This window comes from Mesoplodon mirus (assembly GCF_964341445.2).
Source record: "Mesoplodon mirus genome assembly, chromosome: 1".
Lineage (NCBI taxonomy): Eukaryota > Metazoa > Chordata > Mammalia > Artiodactyla > Ziphiidae > Mesoplodon > Mesoplodon mirus.
Genome location: NC_138976.1, coordinates 5240130 through 5265237, shown reverse-complemented (window position 1 = coordinate 5265237; position 25108 = coordinate 5240130). Strand labels below are relative to the sequence as shown.

The window sequence follows — 25108 nt, the reverse complement described above, 5'->3', positions numbered from 1 at the left end:
GGGAAGTTTGGGGGTGGGGAGAGAAGTTCTAGGAAAAAAGTCCCCGTGTTTTTTGCTCTGTGCTGGGCTTCTGGGCACCCTGACAGGTGGTCAGGCCCATCGGGCCCCAACTGTGATAAGCACTGTACAAGCTTGATCACTTCATCCACCATCAACCACCCCTGGGTAGGAAGCCTATGGTGTGTATTTCACAGAGCAGGACTCCAAAGCTGGGAGATTCCCAAGACCTGCCCAAGGCCTCCCCCAGACGGGTATCCCAGCTGAGACCCGGGAGATCTGTGTACAGAGGTTCAAAGGGGTTTGACCCTGGATGGGGGAGGGGAGGGGGAATCGCTGTTCACCTCTCTAAACATCTTCAAACCAGTAGCCCCACCCACACCTGGTAACTACCCACCGCCACTCCCAAGCCAGAGCATTTTGAGTGCCAGTGAGGGCAGAGGTTGGAGGAGCACAGGGCTCTGGCCACTTTGAGGTGTTTTCTTTGAGGGGTGATCAGCCAGCCAAACGATCCATCTATACCAGCACCAGTTCAGGCCACAGGCAGGAACTGGCCTGTTGAGGTGGCCACTGCCTCTTGGCCAGCTGCACCCTTGCCCTCGCCCTGCTTACTGCCATGGGCCCTCAGCCTAATGAGGGGTCATCCCTTTCCAGGTCAGCTAGTAAGTCGTTTATTCCTAGCCCTGCTGACTGAGACCAAGGTGGGGTGGCCTCATGGTCTGCTTACAGCCAGAAGATGGGAATAGCACGGGTCTCCGAAGGACCCCATGTAAATTTCCATTTCCAGGAAGAAGCTTTCCCTGGCCTCGAACCCACAGCGTCCTCTCCCTGCTGTGAACTCACGGCCTCCACAAAGCATTCTGCCCCTCTTTGATGCACTTCAGCCTTCACATAATTATTATGCTAATAACTTTGGGGGTGTCCATCTCATCTGCCCACACCATCACCCCCAGTGCCTGGAACAGAGAAGACCCCACTGGCTGGGGTGCCCCCTGAGGGCAGGGACACTGTCCTTGCCACAAGGACATGAGTGCCCCATGAAAATGTGCCGAGCTGCACTTCTTGCTCATCTGACGTGACAAGAACAGAGGCCAGAGCCCTAACCTGCTCACTAGGCGGCCAGGCCGGAGGTGGTTTCCTGGAGTCCTTGATGCCTGTTGGAAGTGAGGTGACACCCTGCAGCCCTGGGCTTGGCTGGCCTGGGTTTGTGATGATGATGATAAAGCACTCACTATGTGGTCTGCACTGCTGAGTGAGTATTGTCTCCGCTCTCCTCCTTGACGCCAGGAGGAGGGCTGGACAGACAGAGAGACCCAGGGGTCATGTGACAGTGGCTTTCCGGAGTCTGGATGCACACTCAGATCTGGCCAAGTTCAAAGCCCACTTATTTCCTCCTCCAGGCACGCCGCCCTTGCCTGGGGGCCAGCCCCTCCGAGCCCGGATGGAAGTGACGTTAGAAATCCCTGTGTCCGGTAAGTCCCACCAGAAGACTGCTTGGGTGCCCACGGGGTGAGCAAAATAGAAAACCCCTGTCCCTCGGCCCCAGAGCTGCATCCTCTGCTACGTCACCTCCTATGCAGTACTTCGTCTTGGGCTAGTTCGAGGGCCAGTTCTGCAGAGGGAGGGCCCAGGCGGCGTCTTTTTTCCAGGCTCTGAGCTGAGGACGGGACCCCCGGGGCCAGCCCTGACGGATGGAGGGTCTGAAAGGGCTTGGCCCACGCCAGCATCCCCTGTCCTGGCTCCCCACTGGCCCTCCAAGGTTCCGGCTACTCCCCCAGCTCTCAGCCCCTCCAGCCCTCCTGCAGCCCTTCCTCCTGCTCAGCATTTTCTGGAGTCTGTGGGTGTTGGGCACAGACCCACGGCTGTCTCAGCATATGTGAAGGCCCGTGATACATCCACACGAGAGGGAAGCGCTGGCGTCTGCAGAACCAAGGAAGGGGACATCTGTTTGCGACATGCCCAACACCACGGGGACACTCGCACGGCCCCCCAAACCTCTCCCCCCCCTCAGACCTCAGTCTCCCCAGCCTCCTCTGCCTTGATGTTACCAGTGAATGGGAAAGAGCGGGGCTCTGGAGGCACAGCCGCCACCCCTCCTCGGGGATGGTGAACCCCCCAGCGTGGCAACTTGGGAGCGCCAAGTGCTGTCAGTGGGAAGACAAGGTCCCTCAGATCCCAGCATGTTAGCCCAGAAAGGCCGTGAAAACCCAAAGTCACACAGCAAACCAGAGGAAGAGACAACCTGACCTCACCCAGCTGGGTTTTAACACGCAGCCCCAGTGAGTCCAGAGTCCTCTCAGGTCAGCAGAAAGAGCCGGATGCAGGGTCTCATCACTGAGCATCACTGTAGCCAGGGCCTTTGCATGCATCACCTTCTTGGCTCTCCACAATGACCCCATGAGCCAGTCCCGTTACCATCCCATTCCACAGGTGAGGATACTGAGGCCTGGTGAAGAGGGAGGTGTGGATGGAACCCGCCGCCCTGGCTCTGAGACCTGGAGGCCGGAGGATTTGATATAGCAGGCGCTCTCACCAGCATTCCCTGCAGTTGTAGGGACCTCACTCTTATGGCCAACGGAGACAGTCTCAAAGCGCCTTCTCCCTCATGGACCAAGATCTCAGGGCCACAGCTGGTCCTCCAAGAGCTCTCAGCCTCCAAGAGTGCAGTCATCATGAGACCGGAAAGGCATTTCTCAGGTGGGAAAATCCCTTTGTTCTGCAGATGGAAATGTTAAGTGCTGGGATTCTGTTGCCCGGGGAGACAGGGTTATCTCCTTAACTGTTTAGGACCAGGCAGGAAGCCAATGGTGAGGTTTGAAATGTCCGCCTGGGAGACGCGCGGGCAGGGTTGGAGGGCCGGGTAGGTGGCTGGAGGGGATGTTGCATCAAGACGCAAGGAGGCTGCAAGGCCCACCTGGCACCACTGAGGCACCTCCCCTCTGCAGAGAGTGGGCTCGGCCTGGCCGAGCTAGCACATCCGGGATCTCCGAGAGGGCTGGTCCCACAGCCTCCCTACAGATGGGGAACACGGGCCGGCAAGGTCATACGGGGAGGGCTCCGGAACTAGAGTCCAGGTCTCCTGGCCCCCAGGTCCGTGATAACCTCACTCTCCACGGAGGGGCAGAGGTGTGGCATGTGGCCCTGCGTAAAACCAGTGCCTGGGGTGGCCACAAATCTTTCCAGCCAAAGGCTCAGGAGCACATTCGTGTAGGTCGTGTTAGGTTTGGGACTGACCAGCTGGCCTCCCCACCACCTCACGCCTGTGCATTCCTTCCCCAGTATTGACTGGGCACCTGGGCTGGCCGCTCAGAAGACACGAGGGAACACAGCCAGGGCCTGGACACATAGGAGGCATGGTCGCCTCAGCACTCACATCCCCGTGGGCCAGAGATATGCCAAGGGATAACTCTGAGAATGATGAACGGAGATGTTAATTAGCATGAATAATAAATGGGTACAAATTCATGCTCAAAATGGTTATGAGAAAGTATCGATTGCTATAAATCAGGACATAGATGAGTAAGTTGTTTTGATGTGTGTGTCCAGTACTGAGCTTGGGGAGGGGAAGGTGAAGGATGCGTGTTCCAGGGGTGTGAGGGGTGTGACGGTGTGTGAGGCAGTTAGAGTGTGTGGGTGAATGTGTGTGTAGATGAGTGATGATGTGAATGTGTGTGACAGTGTGAGTTTGTGCATGTCTGTGTGTAAGGGTACATGCGGCAGTTGTGTGTACCTGCTTGGGGTGTGTGTCTGTGTGTCTGGGAAGGCGTATGTACGTGTGTCCATGTGGTGTGTGTATGAGGTGTGTAATGGTGTGAGTGACCACAAGTGGTGTGGGTGTAGATGAGGGAGTGTGTGTATATTGTGTATGGCAGTGTGTGCCTTGTGTGAGGGTGTATGTGAGAGTGTGAGTACAGGACACGTTTGTGTCCTGGTTGTGCGAGTGCATGTCTGTGTGAGTGTGCCCGACGGTGCGTGCTCACGTGTGTCTGTGAGGGTGGATGCGAGCGTGTGTGTCTGTGGGTGAGAGTGTGTGTCCGTGCAGATGTATGGATGTGTGTGTGATGGTGAGTGGAGGTGAGCGCGCGTTTGTGGGTGTGAGTGGGTGGGATGTAGGAGCGTGTGTGAGTGTGCATGTCTGTGCACGCGGGTGTGTTGGATGTTATTTTGGGGCTGGAGGGGATCGTTAATGTGCCTGGGGGATGGAGATCCAGGGCCAAATCGGGGTCAGGACGGGCGGGGGAGGGGTTGCTTCTCCCAGCCTGGCTCTCAAGGGCGGTCCCTCTGGCCCCGCTTCCCCGTCGGAGCCACAGTTCTGAGCGAGAAACGCCTGCTCCTCCCGGGACGGCCTCTTGAACGCACCGCCGACCCCCCAGGCGAGGAGCGGAGGCTCAGCGGCGCCCCGGGTCCGGCGGCCGGGGCAGTGAGCGCAGGTGCCCGCCCTCCCACCGCCCACCCCGGTCACCTGGCGCCGCCCCTCCGCGCCCCCGCCCCGCCCCCAGCATCCTCAGGCCCCCCATCACGGTCCCGCGCGCGGCAGATGCGGGAGGACGCGGGCGCCGCGCCCCGGAGGCTGCTCCGGCGGGGCACCCCGCGCGCCCCGCCGCCCGGGAAGAACGGGGACGGAGGCGGCGTCAGCAGGCTGGGTGCGGCCCGGGATCGGGTGCGGCGCTGGGAGTTCTCCAAGGTGCTAAAATAAACCCGGAGAAGGATCAGGTTTCCCGACCGAAATAACCCAGGAGCGGCCTTAGAAATGCGAACTGACAAAGCGATCCGGGGCGGGAGCTGGCGGGGTGGGGAGGCGGGGACGAAAAATGCTTTTCTCAGGGCTGCTTCGCCGTCCTGGCAGGGACCCCCACAGCTGCCCCTCCCTGCTCTCCCCTCCAGCTGTGCGTCTCCCCAGAGTGGAGCTTCTCGCCCCTTCCCCTCCTGTTTTGGGGTCATTACCCCAAATAACCCGCCTCCTCTTGGCCATCGTCTTTGACGGCAAGGTTTGTAGTAGATCAGAGTCCAGGCTTCAGAATCAGACAGCCATTCATTCAATACACATTTATTGAATGCCTGTTAGGTGCCAGGCACTGCTTGGGCACCTTGCCCCACAAAGGAACAAATAGACAACAGACCCTGCCTCGTGGGCTAACACTCTGCTAGGAGGATACATACCCTGAGCACACACAGAATAAATAAGTGTATGGCATGTTAGAAAGGAAACTGGCCAAGGAAAAAGGAAAAGAGAAGGAGAGGGTAAGGGGGGTTGGGGTGATGTTTGAATCCCGGGGTACCTCGCTGGCTGACTCCATGGTCCAGAGAGACTCCCTTAACCTCTGAGCTTTGGTGTTCTCATGTGTACCATGGAGGCTAAAAGCCTGTTTATGAAGTTGCGGTGACAGTTGAGACACACACGTATCTCTGAGTCTGGCACGGAGCAGTGTTAAGTACAAGTTAATGATAAATATGCTCAGTAGTAGTCGTCAGTCTATCTTAAACATTTAAAGACAGCAAATAACAAGCGACTACAATGTACAAATGGCTCTAGGTCCCAGGATGCTGCCAGAAAACCTCTCCTGCTTTCAAGTGACAGGCAGTGTATCCAAATGCTTGGGGCAAGGGCTTTAGACGGAGTCCTGAGTCACTTCCCTGCATACCACACCCCTCTCTCAACAATGGACAGTGCTAGAATAGGGAGGTTATGTGGACCTAGGGCCAGGTGGGGCAATGATTCAGGGCAGGCCAGGTGGTCTGCACGCAGGGGGCCACCTCAGAGCCATCTTTGTACTTCCCACTGGTCCTTGCATGGGGAGAGGGCCTGGCACACAGTAGACCTCAAAAAGTATTCCAGGGACCTCCAGTGGTCCAGTGGTTAAGACTCAGTGCAGGGGGCGTGGGTTCAATCCCTGGTCGGGGAACTAAGACCCCCCGTGCTGCGTGGCCAAAAAATAAATAAATAAATAAATAAATAATGTTTTTTAAAATGTGTTCCAGGAGTTAGTGAGAGAATGAGTGAGTGGAAGATGAGGTCAAGCAGGCGGGGAACGGAGAAGCTGTGGGATCCATGGCCAGGAAGACAGCCCACAGGCTCAGAGTCACAGGAACCAGCCAGCCCACATCCTAACTCTGGCCTTGCTTGACCAACTCTGTGGCCTCACAGGTGTCACCACTCTAGCCTTCTCTGCCTCAACTCTAACACAGGAAAAGTGTGGTTAGACTTGCCATGTTGGCTAGAAGTGTCTCCGACCCTGTGCTGCTCTTCCAGGTCTGGGCACTGCAGTAGGTGGCTCAGGATGACCCACTGGACTTCATGGGGATGCATCTGAACACACTTTTATTTGGTACTTGCCACTTTAACCACTTATTTATATCTTGCTTTAGTGCACAGGGGTGTATACATAAGGATAGCTATGCCATAATAGTTTCAAATAGTCACAAAATGCAAACAACCTACATGTCTAATAATAGGGAATTGCTTACAGAAAGGATGGCCCATCCACATGACAAAATGCCAAGCAGTCATCAAAAAATGATGGGTTGTCATGGAGACATTGCCAGGTTTATATATATTTTTTTAATTTGTTTATTTTTGGCTGCATTGGGTCTTTTTTTTTCTTTTTCATAAATTTATTTATTTTATTTGTTTATTTTTGGCTGTGTTGTGTCTTCATTGCTGCACGCAGGCTTTCTGCAGTTGCGGCAAGCGGGGGCTACTCTTCGTTGTAGTGCGTGGGCTTCTCATTGTGGTGGCTTCTCTTGTTGCAGAGCACGGGCTCTAGGCATGTGGGCTTCAGTAGTTGTGGCTCACGGGCTCAGGAGTTATGGCTCACGGGCTCTAGAGTGCAGGCTCAGTAGTTGTGGCGCACAGGCTTAGTTGCTCCGCAGCATGTGGGATCTTCCAGGACCAGGGATAAAACCCATGTTCCCTGCATTGGCAGGCAGATTCTTAACCACTACGCCACCCCAGAAGTCCCAGCAGGTTTATATTGTTAAGTGAAAAGGGGAGGTTATTTTTTAAAGGATTTATAATACAATCATATTTTAAAAGCATATTTCTTTTTTTTATTATTTCTTTATATATATAATATACATAGGTATAGTTTGTTTAATAGATATTCTTTCTGATTATTAAAGTAATACTTGGTTGTCATAAAACATTTCAATAATTAGAAATGAGACAAGTGAAAATCCCCTTTATAACCTGACCACCCTCATGTTAACAGTGGTGGTCTCCAGGCAGTAGGATTATATCTAGATCATCTGTATTTATGGAATTTATTGCAGTAAGACCATAACATTTTGACAGTAGGAAAAAATAAGGCTATCGGTAAAAGTATTATTGTTTTATAAACTGGCTAGCTATTTCATGGGTGTTTATCCTATCTCCCCAACTAAACTGCAGGAAGAGATCAATGAAAGCATCAATTCAATGAATGAATGAATTCTAAGACTCTTGAGAAGTGGGACTGTGTGGGCTATGGTAGGTGCTCATAAAGTGATGGTGCCTGCTTCTCAGCTGTCTGAGGATGTGAACAAGGTCACCCTAACTTACAGATGGAGGAGAAGGTCTCAGTCTGAGTGAGTGGCTCTCACCAGCCCCCTGAGGGGGAAACAGAGGCCAGGAGTGCTAGCAGGACTTGCCTGCGGTCACTAAGGTAGAGGTTGCTGAGGAGTTTGAACCCAGGGTTGTCCCAGCTCAGAGCCCACTTTTCACCACTCCTAGGCCAAAGTCCAATCAGACTCCATGGCCCTCCCCAGCATGGAGCCCATTGTAGCCCTCAGAACCTGCCAGCAGCTCTTGCCAGGCCAAGGTGCTGACACAGGCCTCTAGGTATTAATAGCCCCTATCTGGGTTGGGCTCCTCCTCCCCTCCTGAGGTCAGCCCAGGTCATGGGCCCCACCCAGGGAGAGTGGGGTGAGTGCCCTGGTGGACAGCTAAGTGGGCACATCCAGGTCCCTGTGGTCTGAGGCATCTGAGTCTGGAGGCCCCAGGGACTTCTTGGGAGTTGGGCCTCACCTCTTTTGGGTTTCACCCCTCTGAGCCTCAGCTTCCTTGTCTGTAAAGTGGGGATGATGTCTTGACTTCACAGGAAGGTTGGTTATATGGTGTCAATAAGCTAAAGCAAATAGAGAGCACGGTACACTGCCCACTACCCATGCATTCTGTGCACATCTTCATGTGCATTTGTCCAGGGTCCAGGATAAGACAGCACTGGTCATTATGGCCACACCCAAGAGGGAGAGATGTGACACAGTCTGGGACATCCTTCTCTGTGGGTGCATGTTCTGAGGGCAACACTCTGGAAGAGAAGTGCCAGGGAGTCCACAAGGAACCCCAGACTGAGGGTTCTTGGTGTCTGGCTTCACAGCAGCCAGGTACAGAGTAGGGGCCAGACCTTGGGGGTGAGTCCTTCTGAAGGGGGCACTCAGAGGGAGAGAGGACTTTGCCTTGTTTGTTAAATAGGATCAATTCCTAGCCCATAGGCTTGAAGGCTCACTGTGTGGCAGGGACCCTTCTCAGCATTTTACAAACATCATCTCGTTGACTTCACAACAGCTCTTGGAAGGTGGACACTAGTGTTCCCATGTTACAAGAGGAGAAAGCTAGGCCCAGAGAGGCCAAGTGACTTGCTGGAGTTCCCACAGCTAGTTGGTGGCAGAGCCCCAGGTTATTCCTCATCTGTCTGACTCTGGAGCCCCCAGGCTGGTCCCCTGTGACCAGAGAGCACTCACTCCCACCCCAGGCAGCTTCCTGTCCTTGGGAGGCTCTGGACCTTGTCCCTGGGAGGCTGTGGGGTGGGCCTGGGGCTTCATGGGGGTCTCCATGCTTGGAAGGACTCCTGCCTTCACCCCAGCTGGGCAGACAGGCCTTGGGTGCTGTGAATCATGAGACCAGGACGTTCACCCCCGACTCTGCTGCTTGCCCTAAACCGGTGGCTTCCCCTTGAGCCCGGGCCCAGTCAGCCCTAAAAGGGCTGTGGAGACTTTGGGTTCCTACAGTCAGGGAGGCCAGACTCAAACCCCACATCCTCGGCTGGGCCCTCGTGGTCTGCCCCTCTCTGGGTCTGCAGCGTCTCTTGCCCCCTCAGTCCACGTACTGCCACATGGGCCCCCAGACCTCGCAGGAGGGCAGGAGGTAGGCTCTCCCTTGCCCAGGGCCTCTCACCTGCCTTTCCTTCCGGGGAAAAGCCCTCCACAACTCCCAGGCCAGGCCCGGAGCCCTGTTCTATGATCCTGCAACCCATCTGCACACTTGCAATCATTCACACGTGTCATTCGTTTAATCCCCGCTGAACTATGAGCTTCCCGGGGACAGGGACGCATGCGATGTGTTCCATTCGCTGCAGTGTTCCAGGCACCTAGCACAGGTCCAGGAGCTCGGGAACTAGTTACGGGTTGCCTGAAGCTGCTTCAGTGATCCTGTCCTTCGCAAAGCTTCCGGGCAGTGGAGGCCATCTCCGAGGGGCAGATCCATTACCAACCAATTAATTACCCCTCCCTCTAATGGAAATCGAATCTTACAGATTGCCATTTGATTGAACGGTCATGCACTGAAGCCCAATTCAAGACTGATTGAAAGTAAAAAGGACCAGCCTGCCAGCTTACTGAAATGCTGTCACAGAGGGGAGGGGCTGGGCCCAGCCCCAGTGGACCCAGGGTGATGCTTTCAGTGACGTCATTCACTCCATCTGGTGTCCGGAGCGGCCTTTGGCCTGGACTCCACCGTCTAGTCCATGGGACCAGGTCCAAGCTGTCCAGGCCAGTGGGTCAGGCGGGCCTGTCTCACAGGGGTCTGGCCTGCTTAGAGGGAAGCTGGTCAAAGCAGGGCTGAGTCGGGGGCCCCCATCTAGGCCTCTGGCCTGGGGCACAGCCGAGGCCAGAGCAGCAGGAGGACTACATTTCCCAGAGTCCCCCAAACCCCGGGAGCAAGCCATTGGAAGATTTAAATAGCCCAGGCCCGAGGCAGCCAGGCTGCAGCTGTGGACGTGTCCACCTCCTGGGTGGCTCCATTGGCGCTGGCCCGCACTGGGGGGCTCGATTGGCTGCCCAGCTGGCACTGACATTCCCTGGGAGCCTGGTGGCAGCCGGAGGTAAACAGCCATGTGCAGTCCCGTACTCTATATTTAACAGCTGCCGCAGAGCAGGAGGGGAGGCCGGGAGCAGCGGAGGCTCCGGGCTTCCGTCTTTGGAGAGAAGGCCTTTACAGCCAGGCTGGCACCGGCCCTCGCTGGGTGATTGTCACCATGCCTGCCTCCCAGAGCCGGGCCCGGGCCCGGGACCGCAACAACGTCCTCAACCGGGCCGAGTTCCTGTCCCTGAACCAGCCCCCCAAGGGGGCGCCGGAGCCCCGCAGCTCGGGCAGGAAGGCCTCGGGCCCCTCGGCACAGCCCTCATGCGATGGGGCCCGCGAGCGGCGCCAGTCTCAGCAGCTGCCCGAGGAGGACTGCATGCAGCTGAACCCCTCCTTCAAGGGCATCGCCTTCAACTCCCTGCTGGCCATTGACATCTGCATGTCCAAGCGCCTGGGGGTGTGCGCCGGCCGGGCTGCGTCCTGGGCCAGCGCCCGCTCCATGGTCAAGCTCATTGGCATCACAGGCCACGGCATCCCCTGGATCGGGGGTACCATCCTCTGCCTGGTGAAGAGCAGCACGCTGGCCGGCCAGGAGGTGCTCATGAACCTACTTCTGGGTGAGTGTGCCCGCCGTCCACCACCCACCCCGCCAGGCCCGGGGAGGGAGCCCACCCCAGCAGGACCAGCGGGGCCCTCAGAAACCGACTGGAACAATTTAATGAGGTTAGGCAGGGAGGGTGCCCCAGAAACAGGCAAGCCTCCGGCTTGGGGAAGAGAGAGCTGAGGATGCCCAGATGACAGCCCCCTGCAAAGTGAGGGCCTTGAGAATGCGGGGCCCCAGTGGGAACTTCTGAGGAAGGGCCCTGCTCTGGGGAAAGAGCAGCTTGAACAGGGGTGCTGGAGGCCGTGGCCTCGAGGGAAGTGGCCAGGAGTCTGGCGGGTACTCTGCAGTGAGGTGTCTAACCCTGTAACACCCCATCCCATAGGCTGGGGTCCTTGAGTTCCTAGGCTGCTTGCAGGCAGCACTTGTGAGCTGCTCCCATCAACCCCCTGCTTGGTTCAGGGACCCTGCAAGCTGCCCAGGATCCTCCCACAGGGCCTGGGGGTGCAGGGGTCCAGTCTGGGGCTCCCACCCGCTCGTGGCCTCCTGAAGTCCTTACCTACCGCTTCCCTGGGTGAGTCGCTGGAGGAGAGGAGGGCCTGGTGAGCTTTGGTTTGTTTTTGCAAAGTCTTTGTCACCAGCGTCTTTCAGTTGAGCTGTGCCAAGTGCCACGTGGGCGCCATGTGGAAAGCAGACCTTCTCCTCTATCCAGGAGGTGGTGCCCAGCCGCCATGCGGCCCACCCTCCAGCCACCTCCAGATCCCCCAGGTGCTCGGGGACCCTCTGCTGCCACCCTCCACGGTGGGCCATGTTGATCTCCTGGCCCTTCCCAGCACAGCCACGATTTGGGGTACAAGTTGGGGGCGGGGGGAATGGCTCAGGCTAAGCAAACACTGACAAGGGGTTCCACTTCCAAAGGGGTGTGTGTTGGGCCACTGAGAACTGCCATCCCAGGGGAAGTTGCAGTACAGTGTGGCTCCCCACTCAGGTCTCAGAGCATCTGGGGTGGACACTCTGTGAGTGGGATGTCGGGAGGGGAGAACAGCAGTTGCTCGTGCAGGAGATGGCTGGGTCTGGTACCATCAACGTTTTCTTGTTCTTATTCCTAAATGATATACATTACTTGTTATTAGGCCAAATAAACAGTCCCATGTGACTGGTGTTATTACCATTCCCGCTTTACAGATTAGGAAACTGAGGCTCCTGTAAATAAAGCGACCTGGCCAAAGCTTCAGAGCGGGAGATTTGCACCAGGTCTGAAGATTTGCACCTGACATCCAGGCCTGTGCTCTTTTCAGGCAACGCACCCTGGGCTTGGGACAGAGGGACAGAGCAAGGTGGCCCAGGTGCTGGGCCGGGTGTTTGGGGGGGTCAGAACCCTGGTCTCATTACCCACAGTTTCCCCGGTGCCCGCTGCAGCCTGACACAGAGCAGTAGCTCAAGAAAACTGTGGTGGGGGTCAGGTGTCCCAAGATGGGGGTGGGAAAGCATCCTTGAGCCTCCCTCTCAACCCTGCTCCCTAGACCCTGTCTGCACATTCCTTCCGCGTGAGATGATGGAGGTGGTGAAGCTGTGTTCATAATTTGCTCAGCGCTTACTACGTGCCCGGTTTTGCATAAACCACATTATCACTTCTACAGGGAGATGATTTGTCCACAGCCATGTAGCTAGTCATTGGTGGGGCCAGGACTAGAGCTGGGAACAACTCTGAACATCTTAACAATTTGTTAAGATGAGGCTTCCGGCTCTTTCCAGCAACCAGATTCTGTGGACACAAAGGAGTTTGCTTCATAGGATGAAGAGCAAGGTTCGAGGTGCCTCCCTTCTTGAATAAGAAGGACAGTCATTTCTAAGTTTTTAAAATCATCATTTATTGAGCTTCACTATGTACCAAGTACTATGCCATGAATGTCCTGTATTTCATGATTTTAAAATCTTTTTAATGACCATGTAATGTAAATATTAATACACCCACTTTACAGAGTTAACTGAGGCTCAGAGGGGTCAAGGGACTTGCCCACCCCCACATGCCCGTAAGTGGTAGATCTGGGAACCAAATCCAAGTCCTCCCCCTCACCATCCGTCTGCAGGTCGGGCTTACCACCCAATCCACGCTGAAGCTTGTGAGTAGCAAGGAGGCATCTGGGAAGGGTTTTCTCTTTTACCAGCACCTTTGCTGGCACATCCAGGTACCGACATGACAGAGAGATAAGAGCCTGGCACAGAGCAGCTGCTCAGAACAGACAGGGTGGTCCGTGGGCCTGGGGCATTTTGTGGGGATGTGGACCCAGTAAACTGCAGCAAATAACCAAGGCGGGTTAATCCCACAGGTCTGACCTGACCCACCAAGAAGAGCTGCCCACACCACTCTCTGCCCAGGGAAGAAAGACCATCCGTGGAGCACAAACTGCACGGATCTGTCTATTCTTTAGTCTTTGGGGGCCTGGGGGGCCCTTCAATCCTGGAGCTCTGAGGTTGGAATGGACTTTGTCCTGGTCCTCACTCTGACCCTTACTCCATCTGGTCAAGTCAGTTCCCATCCCTGAGCTTCAGTTTCCTGATCTGTACATGGGGCTTCAGGACTGTGGTGGGGATTCACGGGGAGCTGGTAAAGCACTTAGCACAGTGGGTGGCAGGCAGATGTGGAAGCTGCAGGGCCCTGAGGGATGAGGGGGGCCCTGCCTGGTCCTGCCTGCCCTGCTCTGAGCACCAGGGCGCCCAGCAGAGTCCTGAGGGCAGAGCCCTTCCCCTATACAATTGGCACTTGGGCTCTCCTTGGCCCCAAAGTGGAAAACTCAGGAGCCTCGGGAAATGGAGCTCCAGACACTGGACCTGGGAAGAGTCCCAGCTGGGCCGGGAGGAAGTTCTCTGCTCTGGTCCCTGCGTTCCTCCCCAAGGGTGTGCTGTGCTGCCTAGACTCTGGAAATGTCAAAGCCAGAAGGGATCTTAGCAGCTGGCACGAGCTTGGCTCCAGAGTCGGCCGGACCTGGGTGCAAATTCTGGCCCAGCTATGGGAACCGGGGCAAGTGACTTTGCCTCTCTGAGCCTCATTTTCCTCATCTGTCTAGTGGGTTGCTGGGACACTTCCCTGAAGCATTACACGAAAGTGCATGGCTCATACGAAGGCCAGTTGATGCTTGGGCATCAATGATCATCACCATCCTCATCACCATTGCCAGCATCAAAAGAAGTCCCAGGTCCAGGGTCCCTCCAGGTCCCCCCCAAGCTCTAGGCACCTGTGAGATGACCTGATCCCCTCCTTTATCCTTCCCCTGCAACACCCGACTTGATGATCCCAAAGGGGGCCAGGTGACACGGGACCCAGGCCATCCCTGTTCACCAAGCCCATCCTGGTTCCCCCATGGGCCTGTCCTTGGTGGAAAATGGCTTCCATGTCTTATTTCCATGATCTATAAAAGAATCTTTATTGAAATGTCCCTGATTATAAAAACTATACATTCTTTTTTTTTCTATGTCATTTTTTTTTGGTTAAATAGACATAACATAAAACTTACCATTTTAACCATTTTTAAGTGTATACTAGCACTAAGTACATTCACATTGCCAGAACTTCTCCATCTTCCCAAACTGAAACTCAGCTCCCATTAAACACTAAATCCTCCTCCCCCTCCCCACAGCCCCCAGCACCCACCATTCTGCTTTCTGTTTCTATGAATCTGACGAGTCTAGGGACCTCTTATCAATAGCATTATACAGTATATGTCTTTTAATGTCTGACTTATTTCACTTAGCAGCCTGTCCTCAAGGTTCATCCATGTTGTAGCAGGTGTCAGCATTTCCTTCTTTTTTAAGGCTGAATAGTACTCCATGGTATGGACAGACCACATTTTGTTTATCCATCATCTACCTTCTGGCTCTTGTGAATAATGCTCCTCTGAACATGGTGTACAAATATCTGTTCAAGTCCCCGCTCTCACTTCTTTTGGGTATAGAACCAGGATGGAATTGCTGGATCCTATGTTTAATTTTTTGAGGAACCCCCAGACTATTTTCCACAGCAGCTACACCATTTTACATTCCCACCAGCGGTGCAAAAGGGCTCCGATTTCTCCACAAGTGTTCTTTGCCAGCGCTTTTCTTTTTATATAATAGCCATCCTAATGGGTGTGAAAAGTGGTATCTCATTGTAGTTTTGATTTGTGCTTCCTTAGTGATGAGTGATGTTGAGCACCTTTTCACTATACATCCTCATGGTAAGGAAAATTCAGACGACAACAGGTGATGAAAAAAGTGAGTGTTTCCCTTAAGCCCTTTCCCCAGGAATAACCTCCATTGCAGTTTGGGTCACGGGCCTCTGGATTTTTCTCTGCGCCCAAACTAACATATCATATGCTTCTAAAATGACCTCCTGTGGTGTTTTGCCCAGCTTGGTCTCATTCTCATGGCCCTACTGGGCCTTCTGGGCTATGTACCTCCCATCTCGGCCCCACTCCTCCCTTCACACCAAGCATGAGGGGTTCAGAAACCAGAACCTGCTTCCTCAGCCTGGCAGCGCCGCCCCCACCCACCCCAAGCGTCTCACAGCATCCCCTCCCCCCCAGCCCCTGCTCACCCACCTTCCATATAATCTGTTCTGTCAGCTCTCCCATCCCAGCCCACCGGCCCCTGCTCTTGGGCACAGCTTAGGTGACAAGCCCTCCAGGAGGTTTGCATAGCCTGTCCCTATTTGTTGGATCTTTAGACTCTGATCCTAGACCTTCACGGTCAGGAGGCCTCCTGCTGGAGACACCAGTGCAGCCCCGCAGAGGTAGGACGTTCTCCACCCTTCCCCCAGCTTCACTTCTCATCTTCTCAGCAGGGCTCAGCGAAATGGTCCCTCCAGGCTAAAATACACATGACATAAAATTCACCATTTTTAAGTGTCCAGTTCAGTGGCATTAAGTACATTCACATCGTTGTGCAATTGTCCCCACCATCTATCTCCAGAATTTCTTTCATCTTCCCCAGCTGAAACTCTGCACCCGTTAAACACTAACTCCTCAGCCCCCCTCCCCATCCCCTAGCAACCTCTAATCTACTTTCTGTCTCTATGAATCTGCCTACTTTAGGGACCTCATAAAAGCAGAATCGTGCAATACTTGTCTTTTTCTAAAAATAACTCTTTTTAAAATTATTTATTTATTTATTTATTTATTTATGGCTGTGTTGGGTCTTCGTGGCTGCGCCTGGGCTTTCTCTAGGTGCAGTGAGCGGGGCCTACTCTTAGTCGCGGTGTGCGGGCTTCTCATTGCGGTGGCTTCTCTTGTTGTGGAGCACGGGCTCTAGGCGCACGGGCTTCAATAGTTGTGGCACACAGGCTCAGTAGTTGTGGCTTGCGGGCTCTAGAGCGCAGGCTCCATAGTTGTGACGCACGGGCTTAGTTGCTCCGTGGCATGTGGGATCTTCCTGGACCAGGGCTCGAACCCGTGTCCCCTGCACTGGCAGGCGGATTCTTAACCACTGCGCCACCAAGGAAGCCCAAAATAACTCTTTTTAAATGTGCACAAGTCATGCACCTTCATGGTAAGAAAAATTTTAATGCAGAATTACAGAAAGACACCAAAAATCGCCCTCATCAACCCACCCAGCTAGAAGCACCGTTAACATTTAGCGTGGTGCCTTCCAGACTTTTTTCTCTGCGTATAAACACATTAACATCTTATTTTACAAAAACGGCATCCTACTGTAAATCCAGTCTGGTCATTGGCCTTTCCCACTTAAACCCTATAGCTATCCTTCGGTGGCTATAAATACACATCAGCTTCATCATTCGCAGTGGCCCCAGAGCGCTCCACCACAGTCTCTCCCATCTGTCTCCGACTCAAGGGCATTGGGTTGGTTTGGGGTTTTCAGTGTTACAAGAACGCTGCAGTGGACATCCTTGATGTGGGGCACGTCCCTAATTACTTCCCAAGGAGATAGTCTTACAGATGGAAGGCCTGAGTCAAGGGAGGCCTTGTTAGAAAGACTTCTGAGTCTGAAGCCAGATGCCCTTTAGAAAGTTTAGGCCGATATACAGCACCCCACAGCACTACCGGGCTGGTTCCCTAGCTCCCGCAGAGGCCGGAATGGGGGATCAGAGGCCAGAAGAGCTGGGACCCCCTCCTCCCAGCCCCAGCCAGTGAGAGGTATGGGCTCTGTCTTTGCTCTTTGCAGGGCCCATAGCTACCCCTCCCCCACCCCCAGCCCAACCTTATTGCTGCCGAGCTGGTCCCATGGAGCACATCTCAGGGGAAGCAGCTGAGCGTGAGGGGCCATGAGGGGTCATCCCGGCAGCCCCCCAGCCAGGCTGAGAGAGAATAATGGGCACCAAGGCAGCACAGCAGGGCCTTGAGAATGGGTGTGCTTCCTGCAAGGAGGGTTCAGGCATCTCAGCCCCCGCTCCGTGAGAGGGGCGGAGAGTGCAGATTATTGAGAGGGAAGGCGTGACAGGTGACGGGGCCCAGCCCTGCAGCCCAGGCGGCCCTCAGAGTAGCTTCTGGGATGATCCCCATTTTATCACCGAAGGGAGGAAGCTCAGCGGGAGGGACATGCCAAGGTCATGAAATTCACAAGCAGTCGACCTTGAGGCCGTCTCTGATCCTGGATCCCAGGTGTGCAGCCTCTGCCCTGAGGCCCAGGGAGGGTAGGTGACCAGCCCGGGTCACACAGCAAGTCAGGGCAGGTGGCGTGGCTTCGGCCCCTCCTGACTCTGGCCCCTGAACTTGCTGCCAAGAGGACCTTTCCCCACAGGGGCCCCCTGCCCCCCTCCCATTCCAGGAGGGAATGTAGGTCAGGGAGCTCAACAGGCCGTGTGAGTGGAATTCATGGAGCCTTGAGTGACGGAGCCATTTGCTTCTATTTCTGGGCCCCAGATTATGCGCTGACAGTGTCAGAATCAGAGTCACACGAGGGATGGCCGTGGTGCTGGCGGGGGTGCGAGCCGCCTGCGGGAGTGGTGGGAGGGGCTGTGAGTGGAGCGGCGAGGCCCCGGGGGCCACCAGCTCTGCTGGAGAGCCGTCCCCCCATGGCCTCCTCTACACCCAACTCTCGGAACCAGACAGCAGCAGCGTGATGTGGGGAGAGGCTGTGGGCGTGCCACACCTTGAAAGGAGCCCCTGTGTAACGACGGCGCATCTTCCCCACCCTCACTGCCCAAGCCACCTGGCACCCTTCCAGCCCGGTTCACCAGCCCCAGGCCTGGCCCTCGCCTGCCATACTCAGGAACCAGCGAGGCCCAAGACCTGCAGCTCAAGTGAATGAATGAACCAAGCCCAGGCTGGGCCGGGCCAGCTGGACAGCCAGGCTGACCCGATGGTCCCGAGAGGCCCAGGGCAGTGGGGCAGTCCCCACCTCATTATGGCCACGAGGGACGGAGCCAGCCAGAAAAAGCAGATTCCCAAAGGCCCAGATGTGGGGTTCTCAAATCACGGCATGCAGCCAGCCCCAGAAGCCTCTCGAGGGGGCAGGGGAGGGTCCCCCATTCCCCCCAGCTTCAGCCACGGGGCTGCCTCTTTCATCTGTTCATATACTGAGTCTCTGTGTATACTTCCACTGGGGAAAAATGTTTTGCTGCTAAAAAAGTTTGAAAGGTGTGGGTCTTGCTCAGTTCTTGGCCTGTGGGTCTTGACAGCCCACGAGGAGCACTGGGACACCTGGGGAGGCCAAGGCACAAGCCTGCCTTGCCTTCAGCCACCACGTGGGAGCGAGGTCCTGAGCACGGCATCCCCCCTGGGCAGCCCATGGAGGCACGATACTGCCCCTCCCTGCCGCCTTCCTCCTGAACCCAGCAGCTTTCTCTGGGCACCTCTGCTGTGGTTTACACTTGTCTGGGAAGGCAGATTTAAATCGGCAGGAACTTGCCAACTTGCTGAGCCCTGGTTTTCCGCTGAGAAACTTGGTCACCAATTAGATAGATGACCCACATCTCCCAGTGGCTAGTGTCATGGTTCGATCTACCTTAGGGCCTGATCCTGGTCCCCATTAGCCCCCTCCAGACCCTGGCCCAGGATGCTCTGACTTTCCTCTAGGTGGTGAGGGTCTCGGAATTTGGGCCACATCATTTTGACCCTGGTGAGACCTCAGAGAAGGAAACCCTCTCACCAACGCCCCTGCTTGATGACACCCAGCCTCCAGGGTCTGAAAGCCTTAAGTTGCTGACCTGGGTCAGGCCAGGCTGGGGCTTAGGAGTAAACAGCAGCTACGGCACCAACCGCCACATACCAGGCTGTTCTAAATACTTCACAGACACTAAGGAGCTCGTGTCGTCCTGTGATAACCCCCGTTACAGGTGCATAGACGGAGGCTCTGACAGGTGAGGGGACTTGTTCTTAATGAGCAGAGGAACCGGCACTTGAACCCCACCTGTGACTCTGCAACCTGCAAGTTTAGCCCCCCACCTGTGAACTGCCTCCTCCCCAGGTGGAGAGAGCCTGTCACAAGGTGAGGGAGGGGCAACTTTCAAAAGCCTGGCCTCCTGCCTCCACTGCTCCGTCAGCGTCAGGGTCCCTGGGGTCAGATGCAGCCGCCTCTCTCCAGCTCCCACCTGCCCTGTTGGTCCCTCCCTCCTGCTGGGACTGTGACCACCCCCCCCTGCCCCCCAACGAGCTCCAGATGGCTCCCAGCCTGGGCCTGGCCTCCACCTGGGTCAGCAGCATGCGGGCTGGGAGGCCTGGCTCCTGGGAACCAGTTGCCGGGGAAATACGGGGCGGGGTGTGGAACAAGGTTCCCGCCCTCCCTTAGGCTCCTCCCCTCATGGCCTGGCAGCCTCTCCATCCACCACTTCCTGCTTCTGCCCTTTTCCCTGGCTGGTCCCAGGGTGGGCACACATCAGCAGGCCCTATGGCTAGTGAGAGGGGCAGGCCCTGGGGAGGCCAGGGCTTCAAATCCCAAACCGAGAGCCCAGACTGCAAGCAGCAACCCTGCAGAGGGCAGGAAGAGAGTTCTGCAGTGACCAGGGAGCACAGTGTAACCCGGCAGCCGTCTGGACATGCAACGCTGGGACCGTCAGGTAAAGAAGCCAGGGCACCTCGGACGCTGCAGCCGTGGCTGTCTGGGGGTGTGTGACCTGGCAACTTTCAAAAGCAGGTTACAGAACGTTGTGTGTAGAGCACGTTACAGCTTTTATTAAATCTATGCTCTACAGATGGAGAGAAGGTTCTGGAAAGGTGGCTACCTCTGGGTGGCAGGATTACAGGTGATTTAAAATCTTATTTTTGTCTTCTATTTTGTAAAATTTCTACAGTGAACATCTATCGTGTCATTTTTTTCCCCAAAGTTTTTTTTTTGGGCGGGTTTTCATTTCTGAACAACAGCGGTTGCAGGCCAACAATTTCTGTATCTCCTGTAAAGTTTCCAGGAAAGTTCCCAGAGCCAGGCTGCACTGAGCTGTCATTTGATGATAATCCTCCACCCTTCTCTGGCCCTCCTGGGGGGACCACCTCGTCTGGTTTGCTGGGACTTCCCTCTTTTAGCCCTGAACTTCTTATGTCCTAGCAACCCCTGTGTCCCAGGCAAACCCAGGATAGTCAGTCACCCTGCAGGCACCGTGTCAGACCCCGTCTGGGAGGCAGGTGTTTGGGATATCTTGTTACAGGTGAGGGAAGTTAGGTGACTTGTCCAAGTTCACAGTCAGGAGGCTCCAAGGCTGGGACTCGCACCCAGGTCTCTGTGGCACTCGCAGGCCCCCACTTTGGCTGACCGGGTGCCCCTGTGATCAGCTGGATGAACGTGGGCCCTTGGCGTGGGCCTTCGTCTAACGGCACAGAGAGGTAGAGCAGCCTCTCCAAGGCCACACAGCGGGGGGGGGGGGGTGAAGGCAGGACGGACAGAGATCCAGGCCTCCCCCAAGCTCCCCAAATGGGAAAGGAGACCGCCCCTCTGGCTCCGCACCCCAGGCCAGCGACTCAACGAACATTTGGAGACTGCCGTTCTGTGTCTGGCCCTGGGCATGCGCCTACGAACAGAATAGATTTGGCTTGACCCCCCTTCTGTGAAGTGATGGTGGTGGGGAGGAAGTGAGGGGTTGACCCCGAACCTCTCACCACCCCACGGGTTCCTTCGTTGTGGCTGGGTAAGTGCCGTGAGGAGAGCGTGGGTTGTCCGGAGGGCAGGGAAGGCCTCGCTGGGGGTGTGACATTTAGGCTGAGGCCTGGCAATGACGGAGAAGAAGTCAGAGGGAGGGAAAGGGAAACATCCAGAAAGAAGGAGGAGCAGGCAGGGATGCTCCAACCTCCTGGGCTTCGTCTCGTCTTCTGTAAAATGAGGACAATATGGTACAGCTGCCGTGGAAAACTGTTTGGTGGCTCCTCAAAAAACTTTACATAGGGAATTCCCTGGCGGTCCAGTGGTTAAGACATGGAGCTTTCACGGCTGAGGGCCCAGATTCAATTAATTCCTGGTCAGGGAACTGAGATCCTGCAAGCCACGAGGCGCAGCCAAAAGAAAAAAAAATTATACATAGTTAACACATGATGGAGCAATTCCACCCGTAGGGATGTGCCCAAAAGAACGGAAAATGGGTTCTCCACAAATACTCGTACACAAATATTCATAGCAGCATTATTCACAAGAGCCAAAATATACAGACAACCCAGATTCCATCAGCAGTGAATGGATATACAAATTGTGGCAGGTCCAGACAATGGAATAATAGTCAGCCATAAAAAAGGAATGAAGTTTTGATACCTGCTACAACATAGATAGGCCTCCAAAACATTACGGTACGTGAAAGAAGCCTGACACAAAAGGTCACATATTGTATGATTCCACTTACATGAAACGTCTAGAATAGGCGAATCCAGAGAAACAGAAAGCAGACTGGTGGTTGCCAGGGGCTGGGTGAAGGGAGGGCAGGGACCAACTGCTTGATGGGAACTGGATTTCTTTTTGGAGCTGGATAGAGGTGACGGTTGCACAACATTGTGAATATACTAAATGCCGCTGAACTGTACACTTAAAAATAGTTAATTGTGTGTTGCGTGAATTTCAGTTCAACTTAAAAAAGATGGCGATGGTAACAGCCTGTTCTTGGGACTGGCGGGGGCTTCCGTGAAGTCCTTTGAGAAAAGCCACCAGCCCAGGGCCCCATTTGTCAGGATGAGGTCCTCCGACGGGCCCACGGTGGCCCACAAAATGCCTGATCGCCACTCTCTCATTCGGCACTTTTATCTGTCCGGATATCCCAGGGAAGGGCCCTCCAGGTAGAGGGAACAGCACAAGCAAAGGCCCCGAGGTGGGAACCTGCTCGGAGGCCCGCGTGGTTCAAGTGAAGGAAGCCAGGGCGCAGTGGGGGGCGAGCACGCAGGAGGCGGCGCTGACGGCCTTCGGGGCCTCTCTCTCCTGCCCGCAGCCCTGCTCCTGGACATCATGACGGTGGCTGGCGTGCAGAAGCTCATCAAGCGGCGTGGCCCGTTTGAGACGAGCCCCGGCCTCCTGGACTACCTCACCATGGATACCTACGCCTTCCCCGCCGGACACGCCAGCCGCGCGGCCATGGTGTCCAAGTTCTTCCTCAGCCACCTGGTGCTGGCGGTGCCCCTGCGCGTCTTGCTGGTGCTTTGGGCCCTCTGTGTGGGCCTGTCTCGGGTCATGATCGGCCGCCACCACATCACCGATGTCCTCTCCGGCTTCGTCATCGGCTACTTCCAGTTCCGCCTGGTCGAACTGGTCTGGATGTCCTCCAACACCTGCCAGATGCTCATCTCCGCCTGGTGAGCCGTTCATCTGCGGCTCCGGGGCCGGGGGTGGCCCGAGGGGCAGCAGGAGGACATGGGGCTGGCAGGGGAGGGGGGACCAGGCAGCCCCAGCCCATCTCCCCAATCTTGGTTGGAGGCTGGTGACCTCAGGTGGGCCCACCAGTGACTGGCACGTCCCTCCCATCCTGCGGGGTGCCCCCTGCTCCTTCAGTCGGACTCTGAGTCCCTCTGTGGACGGGCTGGGGCCCAGCCGTGGGGATAGCCCTGCTGCGCTTCTGCTCTGGAGGTACCAGGTGAGAACCAGGATGGCGGGAGAGGGGCCGAGTCTCATCTTGTCCTTTCACCATCATGACTGTTGAGTTCCTGGCTGTGCCCACCTGACCACAGCACACCGCCCAGCGAAATGCCCACAACCCACCACCCAACACAGGTGCCATTGCCATTAATGGTCATCGATAGCTTAGGGCAGTGCTTTCCACGGGGTGCCCCACCAGACACCAGCCTACAAGACACTTTGGGAAGAGAAATGGTCTTGTGGTCAAATAACTTTGGGAAATGCTACACACTCTGTTGGACATTCACGAGGGCTGGGATTGTCGTAAAGGCCAAGCCCTGTAGAAGAGCTTCCATGGAATCTTGTTTTAATCCATGCTTCCTAAACGTATTTGACTACAGAACCCTTTTCTCAAGGAACAGCTATTAACCCCCCCAGGGAACCGCATTTCCCCAGACGCATTTTGGGAGATGCTGCCCAGGAGCGGAAGGGCCTGAGGCGTGAGCTGGCCTCTCCCAGCACTGGGCCCCAGAGTCCGGGGAGACCAGGTGTCTGTGCCACCGCCTGTGGAAAGCCCAGGGCCCACGGGCATCGGTGCCGCTTTGGCCCCCAGGGGCCGGACTCCGTGTGACCTAATAGGTCGTTTCCAAGTCAGCCGTTCTGGACATGCACTTCATGTGACAATACAGACGATGTGCAAACAGGCCCTCTCCTGTGTGGCTTTTTTCCTCGTTTGATGCAAGATTCCAGGTGAGAGAGTCCCTTTTAACATGGGGGTGGGGGGTGATTTCTTTACCCCCAGTCAGACCATGGTGTCAGGTGGTCAGGGGGCAATGGGCTCCTAGACTTTTCCGGGCTGCCTGGTCCCTTCTCCCTGAGGTCCCTGAAGGGACTCCCTCCATCCCTGGGCCCTGCACTGGCCACCCTGCCCAGGGCCTGGGTCGTGATCCATTTGGGAAGCCCTCACTGTGGTGCTGAGGGGCTCTCCCCTGGGGGCCAAGACCCTCTCACTCCCCGCTGACCCAGACCCTGCCCCCAAGGAAGTGGTCGCTACCAGGACAAGTGGACCCAGGTTGAGGTAGACATTAGCGCCGACAGAGGGTGGATTCGTTTCCTGGCTACCGTAAGGAGTAGCCACAGCCAACCGGGTGGCTTAAAACAACAGAAATGTGTTCTCTCTCAGTTCTGGAGGTTAGAAGTCCAAATTCAAGGTGTCTGCAGGGCCACGCTGCCTCTGAGACTCTGGATAGAATCCTTCCCTGCCTTGTCCAGCTTCCGGTGGTGGCCGGCAATCCTGGCTGTGGCCACATCACTCCAACCTCTGCCTCTGTCGTCGCAGGGCATTCTGCCTGCGTCTGTGTCTGTGTCTGTCTCCTCCTCTTTTTTTTTTTTTTTTTTGGCTACACTGTGCAGCATGTGAGATCTTAGTTCCCCACCAGGGATCGAACCCATGCCGCCTGCACTGGGAGCACGGAGTCTTAACCACTCGACCACCAGGGAAGTCCCACCCTGGGACCCACCCTATGCAGAATGACCTTATCTTAACATCTTAGTCACATCTGCAAAGGATCTTTCCAAACAAGGTCACGTCCATAGATACTGGGAGCGAGGACTCCAACATCTTCTGCGGGGACACAGTTCAACCCGTAACACGCAGGATCCTTTGAGGGGAAAGACAACTTCCTCTCCCAGCCGCCCCACTGGGACAGGACAGGGTATAGCGCAGTCCCATCCGAGGGTCCAGCTGCTGATGATGAAGGGCATCGGATCTCCTGGGCCCAGAGCCCTCCGCAGGCCCAGCCCCCAGGCCTGAATACCTTCCCCTCCTTCCCCTTGGGGGTCACGGTCCCCCAAGACCGACGCCCCTGCAGGTAGGACCCAAGCCGCCCCTGCTCGCCCTCCCAAGGCTTCTCTCTGGAGCCTCCTTTGCGTCCAGCCCTGCTGGGGGTGCAGGAGATCTGCACCTTGTCTTTCCCCTAAAGGAGCTCGGGGATGCCACACCCGGCTGGGCCACCACAATGAAGACCCCCCAACCTCCAATCTTGAACACTGGCTGGTTCCAGAGTCTTCAGAATACATTCTGCCTGTTCCTGTAGATGCTCCTGGGCGGCGCGTCCATGAGCTGCTGAGCAGGAGGCGTGAGGGTGTCTTGCTTCGCTCCTCACCCCCACCCTCGGGAATCCAGGAACCCGTCACCCGGGGCGAATCCGGCTCCAGCTTTGGGCTGGGGACGGGCTGCTGCCCTCCCAGGCCCACATCCCCAGCGGGTCCCCAGGGCCTCTGTCTCTGCAGGGGTGGATGGTGGTCTTTGGAGTCTTTAAGATGAGGAAGGGGTTTCTGAAGAATGGAGGGCTCTCAGCAGACCCCCTAAGCTCAGGGTGGGCAGTGGAATCCAAGTGCCTAACAACCGATAAGGAGAAAAGTCTCCCTGGAGAGGCGGTCGGCATCCTGTCCTGTGAGGTGTCAGCAACACCAGGCGCTGGAGCCCTGGGCTCAGCGCCAGC

The 25108-nt window shown here is 55.8% G+C and overlaps 1 protein-coding gene across 2 annotated transcripts; it reads left to right on the top strand.

The window, feature by feature from the left end:
- The first annotated feature begins 10061 nt into the window (after window positions 1–10061).
- PLPP7 (phospholipid phosphatase 7 (inactive)) lies at window positions 10062–23439 on the top strand. Of its 2 annotated transcripts, none has more exons than XM_082622481.1 (2): window positions 10062–10671; window positions 21985–23436. In XM_082622481.1, exons 1-2 carry the CDS (start codon window positions 10227–10229, stop codon window positions 22347–22349), a joined length of 810 nt encoding a protein of 269 aa, XP_082478607.1. In that variant the 5' UTR covers window positions 10062–10226; the 3' UTR covers window positions 22350–23436. The 2 variants fall into 2 exon arrangements, with proteins under 2 accessions (XP_082478607.1, XP_082478606.1); XM_082622480.1 differs by lacking the exon at window positions 10062–10671 and adding an exon at window positions 19326–19644 and having other exon boundaries at window positions 21985–23439.
- Window positions 23440–25108: the final 1669 nt, after the last annotated feature.